This window comes from Odontesthes bonariensis, chromosome 20 (genome assembly GCF_027942865.1).
Source record: "Odontesthes bonariensis isolate fOdoBon6 chromosome 20, fOdoBon6.hap1, whole genome shotgun sequence".
Lineage (NCBI taxonomy): Eukaryota > Metazoa > Chordata > Actinopteri > Atheriniformes > Atherinopsidae > Odontesthes > Odontesthes bonariensis.
In genome coordinates, this window is record NC_134525.1 from 13,130,834 (window position 1) to 13,152,965 (window position 22,132).

General features: G+C 39.0%; 1 protein-coding gene across 1 annotated transcript in view; it reads right to left on the reverse strand.

Annotated features, from left to right (window-relative positions):
- Nucleotides 1–478: 478 nt before the first annotated feature.
- Nucleotides 479–22,132, reverse strand: part of LOC142370248 (receptor activity-modifying protein 3-like) — a 37,486-nt gene continuing 15,832 nt past the window's right edge. Inside the window, exons 2-4 of the mRNA XM_075452730.1 lie at nt 15,151–15,180; nt 14,591–14,750; nt 479–4,102 (exon numbers count right to left, since the gene is read on the reverse strand). Of these exons, the coding sequence (XP_075308845.1) occupies nt 3,847–4,102; nt 14,591–14,750; nt 15,151–15,180 (446 nt within the window). The 3' untranslated portion in view covers nt 479–3,846. The remainder of the gene's footprint in view (nt 4,103–14,590; nt 14,751–15,150; nt 15,181–22,132) is intronic.

Consider the following 22,132-nt stretch of genomic DNA (forward strand, 5'->3'; position numbering starts at 1 on the left):
CACAAATAATTGTGTGAACTTGTGAAAAAAAAAAAAAGAAATAATTTAAAATTTTGCCATTTAAAATGGACCTGACCGGCGCTTTAAGGGATGGACAACTATTTTGCATCTTGGCTCATGCAGTTTGATGATATCTATAAATTCTAGACACGAGATGTTTGAAGTTGATCCACCTCGATTTCAGCTTCAAACTTTCACTTTCCATCGCTTCATTCCCTTCATTTTAAATATGCTATTTGTAATAGAAATTGTGAAGCTGTAAACCTCCTTTTTGAAGTAATGTTGCTGAACATGGAAGGAAATCTAAATGGCTTTAAAAAGTAGAGAGAAACTTCATTTCATGCTCCTACACAGCGGAAATTGGATAGGATGTGTCAGCAGCTTCGGGTTTATGTGCCAGTTCTCCTATGGCTCAATGCACATATTTAAGAAGCAGTATGATAACAGTGAGACACAGCAAAAAAAAAGGACAGCATGCTCAGCTCCGATTTGAGTTTAATTGTGACATTTTCTTCAGTAAATAACTCAAGATGAACATCCTCAACTTAATGTGCCCCTTCAGTATCTGAAACCAATAGTGATTACAATTTCTTTTGATACTCATGAACATACAGTCTCACACACACACGTTTATACAACTCTCAGATGATCAGATTGACGTGATTTTGAAAAAGGAATCTGATAACCAGGTAAACTTTAATTGTAATATGGGACGCCAAAAAATCAGTTAAATCAGTTTTCTGATCTTTACAGGATAAAAACTCAATCTAAATTTGTTCCACAGTTAGAAATAACTTGGGATGGAAATTGTGACAAATACTTTACTCATCATGACGTAAAGCATCTATGAATTTGTGTATTTATATATTTCTTTTCTAATAACTTTGAGAGGCTTTTGAATCTGCTTTAAGCAACAACAAAATGGGAGGATCAAAGAGTTGAGTTGCATTTTTAAACTTTTAATTTCATGGCTTTGAGTTATTGGTGGAATATAAGAACGGATTTATGGTAGCCTTGAGATCACTGAGGATAAAACTATGTACTGTATGTGCAAGCATTGTTTTCTGTGAAAGAGTAATAATAATCGGAGCGGAGGGTCTGGGGCTCTGAGATTAAAGTTGTAAATTTATATGATTCATGTTATTTTCTTCTGAATATGTAGTTTTGTTCCAGTATCTCTTCAGACTCTGAATGCTAAATGAATGATTATATGGTTATTCTGGATGAAAAATTATTAAGTCAGACGGTGAGGATGTTGACCCAATTTTGCAACAGTAATGTGGTTAGTTTTTTCTTTTTTTCTTTTTCTTTCATTCCCGTGGAGCATTTACATCGTGTGATGGTACAGTTAGGTCAGATGATGGTGCTGAAACTGGTTATGGTGTGACATTAAATGACATTAATGCCTACAGTCATAGCCTCCATACAAATCTTTCTGGGAATTTCAGAATTGTAAGACATGTATTGGGAAGATAGCTACACGCGTTTATGTTGTGTTATGGCAGTTTTTAACAAGCCATCATTTTCAAAGCAAAGGAGGTATTTAACAATTTTGGACTGACTTTACAACCAATGCACTTTTATTGCAAAACTGCCATGTTTTGAGGTGTAAATGAATGTAGATATGGAACGTTCTGGAGAGAAACTGTGGTATTTTTTGGTAAAATTGTGTCTATTTACCACTTCAATATTTGACATATTCAAGTTATGTCTCACAATGACTTTAATCATCTGGTTGGCCAAGAGAATTTTTCTCTACATATATTAACCCCATCAGCTCTATAATCTTTTCTTACAAGGACCCAAAAAACATTGCTGTACTCTAACACTGTATGCCACCTTACAATCTAAATGGTGTCATGCAGGGGCTTGGTTTTCAAATCAATAAATACATTTCAGACAATTATACATTAGGTGACTAAAAGCATGCTGTGAAGAAGCCGGGGATGAGATGCCTCTGAGTGTGCACATCTTGATTGATTTCTGTTTACAAAATAAATGAGCAACCAAATGTTTTAAGAGAGACTTGAGGTTTAATCAAAGTATGTTTGTTGAGGAGTTTCAGTTTCCATAGATTAACAATTTTGATAATTCCATATCCACATGTACACAAGTATTTTTGTCAGAGTTGAATTATTTTTTTTTTTTTCCATTCACACTGAAATACACGACACAAAACAATTTTAGGTCCCTTAAAAAACTCCTTCCAGGGTAAAGATATTCTGCTTTACAGGTCCCATTTTGAAACTTTTTTAATTACCACTGTACATGCGGACAAGGTATGTTTAGGTGTAAGCTGAAAACAAAGCTGTGTTGCTTTAAGGGAAAATAAAAAGCAGCGTTTGGTTTAGTTTGCCTTGCAGCTGGCTGGAATTAATCCAAGAACAGAACAAGCGTGTACGTTAAATCAAACCTCTCGCTTAAGAAATTAGGTTCAAAGCATCAGTGTGTGTTTCTTACTGGTCTGATAACACTGAAGAGGCAGCACATATACAGTAGACAGCACAGACAGAGAGCATCACTGCACATTATGAGATGTCAGTTCATCATTTTTGCCTCTTTGTGAATATTAACAATATTTTTACAACAATATCTGATAAGTTCCTACAAAACAGAGGGCTTGGGCCCAGGCAGTCACAAATTAAATTCAAGTCCCATGACGTATAAACCATAGTGTTGCCGTGTCTTTGGGTAGTGTATCCTTTCCAGTGGTGCATGTCCATTCAGTAACCCAGTAAGAATAAACTTCATATTCCTTGAAACAGTACAAAGTCCAAATTCGGCTTCCTCACAGATAATCATACAGTGTGATGATAAAAAATATTTCAAAACAGCTTCCTCACTGAGTCTTTTTTTTCCCACCAGTTTAGAAGTGAGTCACTGACTGGTGGGTACTTTGGCCTTCAGCGATGATACAGTGCTCCGACAAGAATCCCCGAGCTCAAAAGTCTGGATCCAAGAGCTTCCAGGGTCACATACCAGAAATGTCCCGCAGGTCAAATCACCCCAGTATGTGACGGCATATGAAACAACATCCTTGGCGCCTCAAAGGAATAGCTCAACATTTTGGAAAATAACATTCGGTATCTTGCCCAGATTTACATAAGTCCCAATGCAAGAAGCTACAGTGCAGCTGGCAGCTGGTTAGCTTAGCAGAAAGACTGAAATCACATTAAAACAGCTAGCGTGGCTCTGCCAAGAAGTAAGCATCTCCACTGGCTTTATGAGGCCCTTTAAAACTTACTAATTAACAGATTTGACATTTTTTCTTTAATCCAAGCAAACAATGTTGTGGTTTTGATGTTAGTTTTCTGTGCCTCTGTGGCTACAGCGAACAACTGTAGCTACTAATGCTCCAGAACACTTGTGTGTAAGAAACTGTGTGTGTGTGTTATTTTGGAGCATTAGAGGCTGTGTTTGACTACTATTATCATGATTATTATAAAGTATTTTGAACTTTTTGATAAAGCCAACTGTTTCCTCTTGTTTCTAGTCATGCTGAGCTAAGTCATCTGGCTGTGAGCTGTTACTCTACATTTACTGTATAGACATAAAAGTGGTATCATAGTTTATACTTCGGAAACTTCTATGTTACATTTGCAAATCAGATCTGTAGCGAGTTATATGTTAAAGATACTTGTTAAACAGTTCAACAGCTTAGGTGACCTTTGAACTGCCGAGCATTACTTTCTACATTTCCAGAAGAGGCTCAGATGGTTAACGGTGCCATTTAGGGGATAGTTTGACCTTCATAAACAGTACTCTGCACTCCTTTGTTGTGTACAGTTTTGACTTAGGGAAGAAATCTGGACCCTGAATTCAGTCTTTCTCTTCCGTCTTTGTGACCTAAGCCAAGAGATCACTCCTCTTGCTGCACCAGACCACCAGCGCAATCATGGCCAAAGTGAGGCAAATCGGGACCAGGATGAGGATGGTGAGCGTGTCGTCTGGCGGGTCGACCCATTCCACCTGCTCCAAGGTGCAATTGGAGAAAAAGTGCTTGTGTATGCGGATGATGTAGCTCTCCACCAGCGGATTGGGCCAGTAGCAGTTGACCGCGTTGGACTTATTCTCTGTGCAGAGGGTGAAGAGGTAGTACTCACTGTGGAGACAGACGGGAGAAGATGAGACAAAAGAAAACCTAATTATAGTTTCAGCATACATTTCAAAACATGGGGACAGTTCGTGCTATGAAACTGAAATCATGCAGGGGTGGATGGTTTCCTATCGGGACTTAAAGTGACATTAGTTATTCTACATGCGATTCTCTGATGGGCACAAAATCATTTAAAAAACCCAACTGCGGTTTAGCTAGTACCAATCCAATCCTCTGAGATTCAGTTCGTAATCCATCATTGTGACCAGAGATATAATGCCATTTACTCTCTATTTCAGCAGGGTTGCTCAGAGCTGTCTCGGAGGTATCCAAGCTTAGAGCTCATCTTCGATGAATTCATTCTGCAAGTCCTAATCTGTCCTTCTCCATCCTGAATTCCATTTTGTTTCTTTTTTTTATTTTCTCGTGACATCCAGGAGTTGTTGTTTTCTTACCAGATAAACGGTATATTGAGTAATAGGCCCAAATAAAATAGCCATAACTTTCCATCTCTTGGATCGAAGGTATAAATCGAAGCCAGAGATTCTCAGATATCTTTGAAACTCTCACAGCTGTGAGTTGTCTCGTTATAAGCGACAGCAAAACTGCAAAGTAGCAGTGTAATATTCTTGGGAGTGCACTTTTTCTTCTCGACGTGTATCACTGACAGCAATAACCTGCGCAGCAATATGCTGATATTAACCCCAATTAAGACCTTGCTCTGAATGAGACACGGGCAGAATGACAAAATCAAGCTATAGGTGCAGCATGCCAGTCTCTGCTCGACAAACTGCTGCTTTACAACATATGCTCTGAGCTCCAGAGCTGCCAGATCTGCTTCTTATGAGTGAAATTTGAGTTGTTGTTTTTTTGCTTGTTTTGGGCTTGTTTTCAAAGATCAAGTTGCTTGTTTCTTTCACAACTCCTGGCATCACTCCAGTGAAATTTAGTAACATACTTAATAATTTAGGAATATTGTCTTTTTTCAGAAGTCAGCCATCAAAATATTGCTGTGGATGGACAAATAGCCACTATCAGGCCATAGCTGTCATAATGGCACTTTTGTCTTTGTGCGTATTAATCAAACAGCGTATACTGTGAATGTCTGATGTCTGCTTACTTTTCCACCAGTGCAAACTGTATCTTGTTCTGGGCTGGTTGGTCCCACTAGGGCAGGCTCAACACTACACCAGAGGCCAGATGCATAATATTTTGCAGATTCTGTATGAATGTCTGAAATGTGCATAGGCATTATTTTCGCCAAATTTATGAAGCTGCGTGTACGGATACAAACCTGATTTCCGCTCGCATTATTAGGCATGATTGGAAGCATATCAAGACATTGTTTGTACACGTTAACAGGCATGATAATGAAAGCAATAGTAAGGAAGAAGCACAGTTTTACCAAGTATAAAATGGAGACACAAATCAGTCAGGCAGAGAAAAAGGAAATCTGTTTTATTTTGTGGTCTCAGTTCTCTCACAAATAGAACTAGAACTGCTGATGTTAAAGAAATAAAAGGTAGCAAAGGATCAACTCTGTAAGTTCAGAGCAAAGTGCCCTACAGAGGTTAACAAGAACTGGTCTGATGATGATCAGGCGGGTGACGCAGATGTACAAATGGATCATGGTACGTTTCCTGTTTTGTTAAACAGCCCAACAGAAGTCTGGGAGACGATCTTGTGCCAGGAAAAATCTGAGCAAACTTCAAGTATTTGTTTTCTTTTTGAAGCCTCATTAGCAAGGTCTTCAACAGTCACTACGCATGACGCACAGCTGCGCTTTACAGGACCCGCAATTACTGTGGATAAAAGTATATTGTGATTATTTACAATGTGAGACAAATCATTAAAAAAGAAAATCACTATCATTCGAAGGAAGAAACTGTTTTGTACGCATCGTTTATGCAACTGGTTCTGATTTTCTATAATGATGATGCTGGAGTTTTAGGTGGTCCGCTGTCCCACAGCTGGGACATATAATCCCACAACAACTTCTGACAAGAGCGGGCGGCTCTTGGTTATAATTTTTATCCAAAAATAAGGTACAGTAACCAGAGGGCATCTCCGCACAGCTGCAGGAAGGTGGAGAAATGACAAAAACCACAACATAATAATAAAACATCTGCTTTCAGAATGTTTGTAAAAAGGAGATGTGTTAGATGGTGTTTTAAATATTTATGCATTAATCTTCAAAGATAACGAAATTAAGATTGACACTTTGTTTCAAATTTACTGAGAAAATGGTAATCAGCTAATCTTACTTTGTCCACGTCATGAAACACTTTTAAACGAGCAAAAAGTCGAGTACTTCCTGAGAGGTGAGAAAATAAAACTGTACAAGATTACTTACATTTTCAACATAACATAATGATAAAAAAAAGTAGCAAAAGTCATAGGCATGCTGTGTGAAATCATTCATTCCAGATCCTATCATTGTTTTAAGAGTACCTTTAACAGAAAATGAAACAGGAAATCAAACAAACTCGTGATTACTGAGGCCATGTTCAAGCTGGGGAAAAAATGAAAAAATAAGCCCTTAAATGGAGATTTATGGTGTATGTTTGGGACAGAAATTGAGAGGAAGCAGGGACAGAATGTAATTAATTACTTCCCCTGAGGAGGGTACCTGTGCTTGACTGTATTTTTGTGAAAAATATCATATTTTTATCACATTCTCTTCTATTTCTGTTAATTTATTCATTGTCAAATTAATTAATCATAAACCATAAATAAACGGGGGTAAATTTAATTAAATTTTTTTTTTTAAATAAGATTTTGTCACAAGAAAAATGTATGAAGCTCGTGAAATATGAAATTTGTTCAAGATTAAATATTATGTAGAACCGGTGCAGAAATCTGTAAGAAAGAAAAAAAATTCACCGAAAGAAAAGCTCTGATAATCATTTGAGTTATTTTCCATGTAAAAAAATAGCCAAACTTTAACTTTACAGCCCCACCTCTACAAATGTGGGAATTTGCAGAACATATCCCACAATACAGGGATGAATCTCTCTCTCTCTGGGCTCAGGTATCATTTTCTGAGACTCAAAATCGGTCAACTGAGAACATAATCAACTAATTATTGTTAATAGTAATAAATTGCAGTCTGACATGTTGAGCTCTGTCGTTACAGGCAAATTAAAATGAAGCACATCCTGAAAGCATCTTCCACCGCTGACTAATTAAGGTTTGAAATCATGATACAAGTGTCTGCTTACTGGCGTTATCATAGAAGCCCTGAGAAGTTTCTGTCAGGCTGCATACAACTCAAGTCAGTCAGCTGTTCGGGCAGACGTGCGCAGATTCACAAGTCAAGCCGAGCCAAAATAATCCCACAAAACTGTGGGACAGCCTGATCAGAGGGCCGTGTTGTAAGCACAAACAAACAGAGACGTTAGTCCTAACAGTCAGTCTCTGACATACAAGATAACATCGTGATGATTATGTAAAACTCACACACATAATTACCACACTAACAGAAAACAGCAGCCATTACCAGGAGCAGTGGATCATTATTACATTAACTTCTATTTAAGACTGTTTCAACCTGATGTCCTCTATGCAGCACGTTAAAAAAAAAGGCTCTGACGTCAAGTTGTATCCATTGTTTAAAGAGCTGCAAATCATATGAATCCTGTCTGCAGTTGGATATACTGCGTTTTTATTGTTGATAGATATATGGAGTGCAGTGTTATGCAGGTTAAAAAGATAACCTATCTGAGCTGAGAAAATGTCTCTTTCTTTGGCTGTTTGTATTGCTATTTGACACAGTTTCTGTTTCATCGATGGTTCATCATTAAGCCAGAAAAGGCTGAAGTGGAAACGGTGCAGCTCTGCAGATACAGAGAGTCATATCAATATAGGCTATCAGCTGCAGGTTTTAGATTGTTCAGTGATAATATATGAGCTGATCTTTCTAAGACGCGGCGAATGCCACCGGCTAGAACTTGAGAACGAGACAGCGGAGAGAACGTTTGGAGGGTGGGAGGAAAAAGAAATGAGCAGAGAGAAAGAAAGGCGGATGAAAAATGCGTGTATCAAAGCCTTCTGGCGGATCAGAATGCAGCGTGAAAGACTGTGGGGAGTCGCAGAGTTTGAAGTTATTTTCCAGATGTAATACACAGCAACTGACATGTTTTCATACCCTAGTAACACAATAATCAGCTGGGGAGAGTGGGAGAAAAAAAGTAAAACAACATGGTTTGATCAGATTCCCAGCTGATTCGCTCTAATTCACCCAGATACATGCATTATATACAGATAGATTTGTGTATTCTGTGAGTGCAATCAGATACTGAGGCTGCTTGTAGTTTACGCTCCGTGCCAGTGATTGGAGTCTAATTTGAATACAGTGCCATCATGTAGTAATTTACCCTTTTTTATTTTCTACTCCTGTCCTGGGGCATTAAACTGTAGATGAGATAACGAAGGGTTTATGGATCTGAAAGAAAACTTGTAACATCTGTTTAATAACTGGAGCACGGCATGCGTACATATAAAAATGTAATTATAATGCTGTGTTTTTAGACGCACGTTGTGCTTTATAGTAAATCTAAATTTTGCTTTTTTTAGTCGCTATTTACTAATATAAAGAGTTGATTCATAGATGCTGGAATTGCTCGGTCCCTGCACAAAGTAGACAATCATACAATACAACCCAACGACCAGAGTAAAAAGCGCCCATTTCAAGTTATTGCAAAATCTCTGAATGTGTTTTTATACCTCTGTCTACAGGACAAGAAAAAGGGAATATTTGATAGTAGCAACAATGTGAATCTGTCCATTTATAAGAGCGACGGCAGAGCCTCCTGTTAGATTCATCTCATGCCTTAAAGCAGTCTCCTGGCTGCTCATGCAGGAGTCCCCACAGCCCCTCGAGCACCCATCCATGCATGCACCAGTCTCCTGACAATGTTTTTCTCCCCAACTGCCACTGACAAAACACTCAAAGCCCATCTCCAACACTTCAATGAAAAAAGAAAGATCCCACAGGTCACAGTAATGGGATACAATCTCAAAATTAAGATTTAGAATAAAATGTTAGGACAGTTTGCATAACCGGTCTGCATATCTTCAGTGCAGGTGGGTAAGACAACGGTTGGCTTAGCAGACATGAATGGATATCACTATCTTCAATAAAGACTATATTAGATGTGGATTCACTCAATTGTGAAGTTTATGGGTTTTGTAGGGATCCTGTGATATCTACTTAAGCCTCCAGGCTTTCGATAAAAAGCTGCAAAATAAGTAGATATGGCTAAGAGGAAACAGGCAGCTAGATGCACCAGGAATGTTAAATGGTTGGTCAGTTGTGTCAGTTGATGTGATAAAGAAAAACAAAAGATAACTTCTGAATACATCTGTACAGAAGTAGAAACCTAAACTACACAAATGGTGTGAGAAATCAAAGCCTAAAGGCAAATACTGTATATAAATAGTTGTATACTTTACTTCTCTGGGAAAATTAAAAGGCTACAAGCATACAAAACAAAATGTTTGCTGTTATTCTGTTGATACTGTGGTTATTCACAAAAATATATGAAAACATCATTGAACTGAAAACATCAGTTTTGCTGTTATGTGAAAAGAAAGTATGCGATCACAATATGTATTACAGAAGAATACAATTTAATTCAAGTCGATTCAAAGGTTTTTTTCCCCCTAATATTTCGCAACCCGATGTTTTCTTTTTAGATTTTGGTCCAATTTTTTTTTTTTCTTGAATTCTCTTTATCTAATTTTGGAACTTGTCCGAAAAGCTGTTCACACACTTTCAAGCAGCACAACTGGAATGAGGCCTTCTCATCTAAATTCCTTGTTCTTTGGTGCAGCTGAAACAAAACATGTTTGATGACTTTAGAGTGGCGTATGGTTCTCACCACTGTAGTTCATATGTGTCATTAACACTCCAGAACAACAGCACTCTCCTTTTGTTGCTATGTACACAACATGAAACCATGCTGCTCTGAAAGCTGTAAACTGTTCAGGGTGGAAAATCAATATGTCTTTTGAAGTAAATGATTCAAGTACATAAATATATGCACAGCCTCTTGTTGGCCTATCCATAGCCTTTTCTGCACCCCAACAAGCTTGGACCGGCTCATTTCACACAACATCAGTCATGTTGGCTGAGTGTTCGACCATCAGCAATCACTGCAGGGAGCCACGGCTCATTTGTCAAATGGAGGAAGCTCTGCAGGGGTCAACGCTTGTTTAAACATGACTCTTCTTGCTCTCCAAGTCTGATCCTTCTCACCAGTCTCTAGTTCCTTTTGTGCCTTCACATGCCATCTTTCCCTTTATCAGTTACCTTCTCATCACCTACTTCAATGCTCCTGAGACAGTCAGTATATTCCACACAAACATATGAACAAAGTTCAAACACAAGTCCCTGGAAACATAAGCAAATCTGTGTTTCCCATTCCAGTCAGGAACAAAACAACCAGTTTTGAATTAAAAGTTGTTTCATCAAGTTTAATTTCTCACACATCGCAGACAGATCACTTTTAAGTTAGATTGGTTGTTCCAGCTCTTTTAAAATCCCTCCCAATGCTCCTTGGGTTTGAGAGACTACTAAGCTAAACTATAACAACAGAGTATGACTAAAATGAGAAAAACAGAGCCCGGGCATTACACCACCCATCCTGCACTTTAGGTAGACCAAAACAGAATTTGAAAGAAAAAAAAAAGACTTGTTTATTTACAGCCCTGTTTTATGCAATTTCCTTAAAACTAGCCAGCAAGAAGGAAGGAAGACTTGTCTACCTGTACCCCTCCAAGTGAAAGTCAAACTGAAATCAAACTGCCCATAGCCTATTATCAATGTGGAAAGAAAAAGTCTGGATATTTTTTAGCCTAAGACTGATGTTGCCAGGTTTGCAATCGTGACTTTCATTGCAAAACTGAGCAGACTCCGCAGGCTTACACCATCAAGCCAACAGTGCAAATTCATCTCTAAAAATAACACCTGCTATGACTGCAAAGTTAACATTTCTTTTCAGTTCTAGTTTTGCATTTCCCTTTGGATAAATCTGGTGCCTTTGCAACTTCACTCTGTAACGTTTTCTTGAACATTACATGAGGTATGTAAAGAACAAATCAGTTTTTTTCTACCAGGATGTCCATTCAGCTGAAACACTGGGCATTGAGGGAATTGGAGTCCCTTGCAGTCCACTACAATTACCCTTTTTAAAGGAACCAGAGTTTATATCACTTCCACATTGGCCTCATTCTTTAGTCTCATATGTTACTGCTTGGGTATCACCAGTCAAGAACTATCATTAGTGCAATATTTCAGGGCAGCTATTCGTGGTTAACTCTGATGAGAATAAACCAAAATAGTTGTGTTTTTGGGCCAGAAAACTAAAACAATCGTTGTGACTAGTTTTACACCATGTTCTTACTTGCTCAGTTGTAAGCTACTTTTCAAGTGGGGTAGTATTGCCTCAAAGTGAACACAACAAATTCTGCCCTTACAAAATCTACAGATTGGAACATTTGACCCCCATTGTCTTGCTAGCTGCCACATATTAGGCTAAGCCTCTGAGCACACATCCAATAATGCAGAGAAGACAACAATTTAATAAGCTTAAACACCAAAGCTTGATAGAAATCTGCTGCTATTCACAAGTTTTAGCTTTAGTGTTGCTACAGTATTGGTGCTTAAAAGGTAACTTCCTACAAGCTGAAAATTAGTCAACTGTCTCTCCCCTAGCACTATATAGCCAAGATGGCAAATACTGACGATGAGAATGTGCAGTTTTTCTCTTTCAGCTCTCACTATCCAGATATTAACACCCCAAAGCACGATCATTCCTAATCCTAACCGAGTATTTTGGATTTTTAACTCTCAACAAAGCAGCTGTGATGCATAAATGGCTAGTCAAAACTGTGAGAAAAGAGTGAATGTATGCTAACAAGGAACTGGGTTCCAACAACTGCATGTACTGGTGCCATCCATCCCCTTCATTCTACTTATTGGGACTTTGTAGCTTATTAAACAGTTTAGTTTAGAGGGAGCTCTTAAAGGTTGTATAAGAGGGTATGAACATACGACCTAAAGTTGCAAGGCTCGGGCGACTTGATTGGACTGAACATGGCAATTGTCTCAGTGCGATTGTGTTTCAGAGCTCGTCTTTTGTATTTTACTTTTCCTAAAATAAAATAAAATAGAAACACACAGTTGCTGGAATTCAGCAACTCAAAGCTCTGAGAAAAATAATTTCGACAACTAAATATAGCCAATGTATGACCAGAGATATGACGGTGGTGGATGTTTTTCTCAGGATCCTTTTTGCAAATCAATGACACAGATGATGATTCACAAATTCATGTGCATATCATTGTGCAAGAAAGAGATCTCATTGCTCACTCCCTATGCCTTCTGACTCTGCAGTTAGAGGGAAGGGGAAAAAAGACGAGGACGGATGGCCAAGGAAAAGAAATACAAAAAAGAAGAAATGAGGTGGAAAAGCTGGATAAAGATAGATATAGATGGGTGGTCGTGGCCCAGAGGTTTCCCGAAAACAGCTCTGACTTTAGAAGGCAAACCTCTAACTGTTCTCCAACCCACACACATCTAACCAGCTGCAAGAGGCAGAGATTGATTAGTCTATCAGTCTAAGTGTTTTTCAGAAAATGCCACCATGGAGGATTGACAGACCCTTAACCAAGTCTTCAAATAAAAAGTACTCAGACAGAAAGACAACATCACTTAAGAATGAAGAAGAGATAATGATAAGAGGTTCAAAAGCTATTATCATTATGTAGGCGGGTTTTCAGTGTCCAGATGTATTTTGTCTGTCACAGCTTTCCTATAAAAAATGACAAATTTGCCCTGTGGTAACTTGTAAAAGCAGTGGAGTTTCCAGATAGCCCATTTGCTAATTCATCATTGTCCAATTAAAGCCGTACTGGACAACAAATGTAGGGAGACGGCTTAATTTTACTCTTAAAATGCCTGTGGCATTTCACACTAAAGAACGCAGAAACTATTTAAAGAGCCAATAAAACAGGCGCAGCTACACAAACAATGTTGTGCTGAAATCTCCTTAAAAAAACATAAAGAGGGAGTAGGAGTTTATGCTGCTGTGGATAATCCATTTTGGGAATATACCAAATCAGGTTACACAGCAATAAATGCCTCCAAAAGCAATTAAACTGAAGTGATTGTGTCTGTCTCTTAAATCAAGTCTCTGTTACGTGTGGTGAAAATGAGGGCATGGCTATGCAGGTCTCAGCAGGAATGCAAATGAATGAGACATTTAAAGAGCAAAAATAAATATAGATACTACCATTACTGCAAGTCAACTTTTTCCTACTGATGGATTCAGTTTGTGACAAAAAAAAAGCACGTCATAGGCATCATACACAAAGACGACATAACGTCAAATCTAAGCTGAGAATCATCTAATTAAACCTTTTTCTTCTGTATCCACAGTCGTAAAAAAGAAAACAATCAGGTGAATAATGTTTTGACGGATGCAGCACAGATGTTATGGTTACCTCATGATCAACAGTGAGGGTTGCACCTTGCATGACCCATGTTTGGGCCTGTTTCAGAAGTGCATAAAAATGGCCAAATTAAACTTAAAATAGAAATCCAAATTGAGCAATCTAGATCACTCTCTAATAAGAGATATTTTGGAGTAAATAAACACAACAATCAGTTGTAAAACTGAGTTACAACCCCTGTTTGCATACCTAACATGACCCACTTAGACCTGCTCTGCCTCCCCCTCCCGCCTGTCTGTCTCTAGCACTGAGGTGAAAAGGCAGCTGGAAAGACTGAACTGGAAGAATTCTGCAGGTGCAGATGCTGTGAGCCCCAGCATATTATGGTCTGTGTGTAACAGTTAGGTGGGATTCTACAGCTCCTCTTCAATTATAACCTGAGTCAGGAGAAGGTTCCAGTGCTGTGGATGAATAAATCTCATCTATCGACCCTCAATGACTACAGATCAGTTGCCCTAACATCCTACATCATGAATGTCCTGGAGAGACTGTTACAAAAGTAATCAAGTAAACAGTTTGCTTGGGTTGAAGTTCTGGATTTCATTATCTACCTTCTTCAGCGAGCTTCCTCTTATTTGTACAAATCAGGCAGCACTGCGAGGATCATGTTATTTGATTTCTCCAGTTTAACACTATACTGCCTGCACTGTTGTGCAAGAGGCTTAAGAAAATAGAGGTGGATACCTCTACAATCACCTGGATTATTGACTACCTGATTAACAGACCACAGTTTGTGAGGCTGAAGGGTTTAAGTCGGTGCCGTTTTACTTCCCGATGGACACCTCATACTTTCAGTACAGATCAGAGTCCTGACATCACCAGAAATGTCACAAAAGTAATGGATCTCAAAAGTATCAAACGTAATCAAGTAAGCAGGACTCACTGCAGCCCTAACATCCTCCATCATGGAAGTCATGGAGAGACTGTTATTGGCTCAGATACTGGTAATAATTACCAATCTTCAGGTTTTGGTCTTACCTGATGAAGTGCGTGAAGTTACACCAGTGCTGTGGATCTATGAGAGCCATGTCCCTTTTGAATTCTTCTCCACAGATCTCTACCTCCCACCGCAGACGAGATTCATTGCAGATTTTTTTCTGCAAGGGGGGAGTGGGCTCTGTGTTGAAACTGTCAGTGGCTGTCAGAAAGAAGAAGAAGGTGTCAAAGCATTTTTATGCTATGTATGCTGCCACGTGTGTGACTTTAGAGAAACAGGACAGTTACTGAGAGGAATGACAAATATTGGTGTTCAATGGTGTGTGGCTTGTGGTCTTGTTTTATTCATGAGCTGCCTGTTTTGGGAGCTTAGTCTGTCATAAAGCTGTAAATTAGTCTTCAGCTGTCCATTAAGAGTTTAATTTCTATCCGTTGCGTCTTGGGAATAGTGGAAATGACAATATGTCTCACTTCCACCTTTTTATGTGTCTCTGCTGTATGCTGTTATTACTGTTAATGGATGGATGGATGGATGGATGGATGGATGGATGGATGGATGGATGGATGGATGGATGGATGGATGGATGGATGGATATGCTCACCTGATAACCCTCTCATCATCCAGATGTTAACTGTGAAGAAAAAAAATCAAACAATATGTAGGTTAAAGTGTCTTCTGGCCTGGGTTACAACATACAACATATATGTAAGAAGAAAAATACTTTACATTCTTCATCATCAACCTTTGACCCTCACAGCTTACTGTTTTATTCTCATGGCTCCTATGAAAACATTTGTCAGGCTTGTGATGCACCTTTGGGTCATCTCCTGACTAAATACTAATGCCTGCAGGTGAATTTGCAGAGGAAAAAACATCTTTTCTTTTTTTTTTAATTTTACCAATCAGAGTACTCAGAATACCAGATCTGCATTTTAACTATGTGAATGTAACTCATGTGGAGACATTTACTATAAAAGCACCTGAAGATACTGCTCTGTATCTTTTTTTCAATCAATAATCAAATTTCATGTGATCAAGTCACAACTGAAACAAATATTTAAATAACAGCTATTTGTGTGGTGAACTATTTGGAAAGCAACTGTTAACAACTGCCTGATTAAATGTTCAGTTTTATGTTGTCCCCACTAGATGACATTATGATGCTGATGTTGGTGTCAGGCAGCAGATTATTAGTGACAAATCTGAAAAAGAAAAAATAATCCCAACAAATCTGTTCAACTAAAATTGTTTTCCAAATTTGGATGAGGTCCAATGGCTCCATTATGTTTGGCATGGTAGGACTTCATTGCCACATTTATAAAATTTACACCAAATACCAGAGGTCAGACCTGAACTTCTGTTCACGATTATGTTAACGTGACTAAAGCAATAAAATGCAAATAAACATGCTTTTAGGTGGAGAACAAACTAACAAACAAACCTATTAGAAATCGATGAACGTATCCCAGTTTTGATTATACAGCAGTCAAAGGCTTCACATACACTCTTATATTTAAGTTTATTATAGACTGTCAACTGCATTAAGGATAAAATAATTCCTGTGGATGCATTCTGTTGCATCACTCCATGGGGAGCAACTAGCTCATGGTCGAGGGACCGTGTCCTGTCATCAATGATTCACTTTCCTTTGCACAGCTGTGCTGTAAAGGTCACTCACGGACTTTTGTTGGCAGAAAACTCTCCGCCGTTGTCTCAATCAACTAGTTCAGCTTTGCATGAGCTCTATCATGACCGAATGAGACACAAACGTTCTAACACGCCGATCATTTACTTGCAGCGTCTCTTAATGATTTCTAATTATTTTGAATATTTCCATTTCTATGCAGCAGAATCAGAGCAGGTAGAAGAGACTAAGAAAAATGTCATCTCAACCACGGATCGATCTTACAAACTTCTAATCCGATCCTCTCCTTGCTTTTCCTTCCTTTTCTCTGATCCAAAATCCTGCACACAGCAGCTCTGACCCAAGCTAAACATGCCGCTGCACGGGAAACTTTATCTCCCTTTGAAGAGCCACAAAGAGGAGGATCACTTTGGAGCACGTCCCACGGGTACGAAGATTGTTACCAAGTTACTGCTCTAAATATAGAGACTTCCCTGTTTGACCAGCTAATAGGGATGTTTGTTGAGACCAGATTATTAAGCTTCGTGTGTTTGTCTAAAATATCCTTTACAAACAGGTTTTTAAAATAGATTCTGAGTCTGACTTGACACGATTTTGTGTTGCTTCAACCTCAATTTTCAAAAATCTGAGCTAAATCCTTTGTATACATATTCTGAGAAGAAAATATGCCAAATATGAAGCTTCATCTTAGTTTAGCACAAACACTGCAAGCCAGGGAGAAACAGCGGCTTTTGTAGTAAAATCTGCCCATCTCACTAATGAACTCTCTTCATCTTGTTTGTTTAATCATTAAAAAAACAGATCCAAAAGAGCCACAGCAACTGATCTGTTTAATGCTCACCACAAGAGCAAATAAACATACTTACCAAAAGAGGGGAAATGCTTTAATTAGTTTTTGCTTTGTACAGGTTCTACAACTGCATCAACCTGTTTTAAACAGAGCATAGAACATAGGATGTGTCACTCTCTATAATACAGGGGAGATGAGCTGCACTGTAATGACTTGAATTAAAAGTTTGCATTGCTTATACAGCCTGTCACTAAAAGTTCAAAACAGTTTTGATTGGCCAAGAAAAAGCCTCAATCCAAAGTCTGCAAAGTACCACAGGACTGTGGGCCTGAATAAATATCCCAGAATAATAAGTAATATATGGTTTCATAAATTGAAATCCTCCACCCAATAAGTGTTAGTCCAAGATGATGTTCACCTTCGGTGTTAACATTCTCATTTACTTGTAGCAAAGTAATTTTCCAAACCCCAGCCACGGACAATTTTCAGAAAACTGAACTGACCCCTTACTTGGAGGCTCAGCAAAAGCATTATAAGAGCAAGTGCATCTCATCAAGAATCCCCCAAAATCAAGATTTCAAAGTTATTTTAGAGCAAAATGAGCCTCTGAGGGTTACAGCCCGGAAACTCTAGGCTTTAAAAGAGAGATTTGAGACTCAGCTCTGTCCACTGCCTCAGAATATCCAACCTCATGAGAGGTGACAAAGTCAAATCCATACGCCTGTCTTTTTCAGGAGATTAAACTCTTCCTGCCCTCCTTTCAGAAGGGAATTAGGGGATTGTAAAGAGGTACACCAAGACAGAAAATCATTTCTCAAGATTCTCCGAAGCCATCAGGGCACAAAGAAAATAAGTCCTTCGTGTCCACTGATCAATAAATTCAATCAAATATCACGGTGATTTATAATGCACTCTAAAATTTGCTGTATTTGAAAGCTCTCCTCCCCGGACCTCAAAACTTGGCTTTCACATCGTCTACAGGTCTCCACTTGTATTTAATTTGCCCCGACAGTAAGCTTCATGCAGGCAGATCCAACAATAACATCTGGTGTATTAGATCCAATATAAATATATCTGGAGTACATAAGTTCCTGTGTGGAAAAAACAAAGATCACCTACGCGCACTTCGACAGCAAACAACTTATTCGAGTACAAGCTCTGTGGCAGCTTTCTGCAACATTTTAAAAAGAGTAGGATTTACAGGCTACTATAAGTGGTTGCAAAACTTATCATGTAAAAATGTCCTGTTATTTATCTCAGCGACTAATGTCACACAAATAATCTCAAAACCCAACATGGGTTTTCATACTTGAACCAACAAGAAAAAAAGCTTTATAAGAACCATTTCTGCTGAAAAACAATGCAGCAGTAATAAAACATTGTTGTTTTTGAACAAATTAAGCGCTTCACCTTGCCAACTAGTGTAGGTTACTTAAAGCCTCCCACCTGATGGCAGACACTGACCGCATCCTTTTAAATTGAAAAATGTAATATGTCCTTGGGGTAATGTAGAGCTGTAATTTAAAACTTTATATATTCCATTAGAGTTGCTTTGCATGATTAACAACTTAGAAAAAAAAAATCAGATTGTTTTTTTTTCTTTATGAAGCTTCGATTTCTGTCTAAGAAGCTATGTCAGCTGCTTCCTCTTTAAGGACCCTCTTCCTAAAAGCTCACTTTTCTCTGATTGGCCGACTTCTGGAAGGCAGCGCCCATTGCTTATTACCATTTTAGCCTGTGTTTAGAAAGCTTTCTGTGTCTGGAGTAGCATGAGCTCTCATTGCTCGTGTGAATGGTGAATATTTTGGATGACAGAGACTAATATGATATCAATTTACCTAATTCTCTGAAATTCAAAAGAGGCCATATTTAACATGAGCATCCAATATGAATGACAGAAAATACCAAAAATCCTAATCAGCTTTTTTCACAGCAAACAGTTTTGACTCGTCAGAGCAGGAACAGCACAGGTGAACTATGACCATTAAGCATCCCAGTAAGGCATGACACCGAGAAATTTCCCAGTACAAGAACCCTTCAACTGGCTCCCCTAAATAATGCTCGATGGTTAAAAGTGTGATGAATCACACTGCTTGTAATTGGCTCTTTTCATGCGATGACAAGCCAAAATATCTGCTGTAAAAAAGATTCTGGATTCCAACTTTAATAAATACAAGCAGGAGGAACTGATGAAACTTCTCTTATCATGAGCTAAGCAGAGCGGCAGCGGGGGAGCTTTGAAATTAAATCGTCTCTGCAGAGGAAACAGACAGCGCAGGCATCAGCTGTGAATACATGAGAGCATTGACAGATTTGGTCACGTTACAGAGTGATTTACGAGGAGTTACTTTAAGCAACTTTTCATGGCAATATAACTTGTATTTTTTGGCAACTTGGAAGCAATAGAGCTATGTGAGAGTATCGCACATCCGTCAGCCAGCTTCTGCAGTGTGGAAATACTTTTTTATTTATAACAGTTCAAACCTCAAAACTTTCACAGCGGTTTATTTAAACTCCTCACTGCAACAGTCCATGTTTCGACGTGTTGTTGCAACCTGGAGAACACTGTAGGCCGTGACGCTGCATGGACATTCCGCGGTAAAGAAGATCTAATGGCCTTTAACAACCTGCACTGAATTGCCCGGTGCAGAAACAATGGGGTATAAAAATCCACAAAATAGCTCTCACTGGAACTGCAGTGAAATATTGGAGGCTGGAGCTGTTTTAGATGGCAAAAGGGTAAGACAATGAGTAGCTGTAAGTACTTCACACAGTCAGGAAAAATAAATATATAAAACAATCCCCATAACTGACAGTCTGGTGGTTTCAATCTTCTCATCCAAATGACAGTATAGTGCTTGTCTCTATAGCAGCCAGGTGTTCCACTATGTTCATTGGCTTGTTGCAGGAAATAGAGCAATTAGCAGGTGTTATGTGCTTTGGGCACATTAGTAAGTATTTTGGTAATTAATTAGTTTACGTTCATTGGAGGCGCTGTTGGTCCGCCTATAAATAGGCTGGGTTTCGACATGTCGGGGGAAATTCCACTTGCACCTTGCCGCTCGCTTCCGCTCGTGCCATTACCAACGGGAACGCGCCTTGAGGCGGTGCGCGCTCGTCCAGTCGCGGTAGGCCGCAGCTGACGTATCCAGCCTGTCATGCGGTATTTTTGGTTAGTCTTTGTTTGTTCGTTTTCTAGTTATGATTTTGGCCTGTTGGACCGGTTGTCCTGGTTTCGATCTTTCTTTTGCATTAGGTTCCTTTTTGCTTTAGTCCGGTACTAGTAGGGGCTTCGACGGCCCTGTATAGGGTTGGCCCCCTGCTGTACCGTTTTGTTATGTTTGATCGGCTCACCAGGTCCAACTTTTGTTAATACTTTTGGGGTTGTGTTTCTTCTTTCTTTTTTTGGGGCATGGGAAAACTGAGGGAAGTTAACTCTCTTTTTCTTCACAGAAAATCAAAAGCAGCTGAATCAAGAACTAAAAGTTCCAGAGAGCTTAATAATAAAATATATATTTTTGTACCCTCAATCTTGTCTCGTGTCCTCCAAATATGTTGTGCCTTGGTGGCCGTAACAGCAGGCAAACCCAAAAACTTGCTAACAAGACACTAAAATGCCCTGTTAAGCCATGTGAAATGACAAAGTAACAATTTGTCAATTAATCGCATTGTTAAATGTCTCGTCTGTTGCACTAAACAGACAGTTTTGTGTTTGTTCCGTCCACCAGGCGCCCTCTTATTTCCATACCATTCATTGGGACGTCAGTTTCCTCTTCACTCAGATTCATGAGGCTCCGACTGCGGTCGCTGAGAGACAAGTGGCCAGAGCAAGTCGCACACACATTGACACTAATGAGCCCTTTGTTGACTGCTGAATGGAGCTGGGGATGGATCAAACCCAGCTCACCGTGACATAATCAGATCAATAAAGGCTATTAAGAGGGAAACTGTTTTCATTTCAACAGATATTTTAAACATCATAGAGCTGGAAGACTATGAAATTAACATTTTAATGGCCTATTTAATGAGCTCTGGATAAAAATTGGATAGTTCTTGTTTTGTGAAAAGGAACGCTTTCATTTAAAGGTAAAAGACAAGGGCAGAAAATGTGGATGCAATCAGAGTGGCTTAATTAAGTCCTGTGTTTCTCATAACATAAAGCAAGGAATGACCTGTAGTGCAGGATATTCATTAGATTCTCAGCATGTGGGAGTTTAAAATGAGCAAAACGCTAAGAGGCTGCATTTACTGACTTCCTAAAGAAATGCATAAAAAATGGTTTCAATGTGAGAATGACGCTCAAAGCAATGATCATTAAACACTTGTTATGCCATGACCAAAAATGAAAATGGATTGGAGCAAGCTTTTAACTGACGGCTCTCTACTCTCAAACAGAAATGTTCCCATTGCTCTATGTACATTAAAACACAATTAAGAGAGGGAATTGGGCAGGCCGAGCAGTGCTATTTTAGAACCGGGAGAGAACAAATTCATGGCTCTTGCAGATGTTGCTTGGCAGCGTGCCACCGAAGCAGCGGCTCGCATGTCGTCATCGTGGCTTTAAAAAAAAATTATACAGCAGATGAGAGGAAACATAAGATGTAAGGAGCCAGACGACCCATCAGCACATTTAAATAGAGTCAGAGGAGGCAGGTCTCATACATCGAGGTGGCCTGTCTGCACCAAAAGGACAGGAAGGCAATGATGTGTTGTTAGCACTTCGGAGGAGGTTGTTATGGTGGTCAGATTTAATTTTACACGGAAAGTTTTGCTGCAAATTGAGTTTCATCATTTTAATTCAAAAAACATTTTGTTGGTTCAAAAAAACAAAGAAACATCCTTAACAGGATATTAGCACAGCCTTGTCTGATTATGTATCCATGCCTACAGCAGGAATGTGTCCTGTTTTTTTTTAATCTAAACAGAGAAATTAAAAAGGAAGGGGGCGACTGTCCTTGTGTCCTTTTGTCTTCCTCCTGCACCATCTGTCTCCCTCTCACTCTGTCTTTCCCCACAGATTAATAGACCAAGCCACTGAAAATCAACTGAGGTGTCTGCAGACAAATGGAAAGAAAGAATACAACACGGAAGATGAAGAAGACAGAACAGGAATAGGGAATAGAGAAAGACATGCACTGCCTTCCAAAA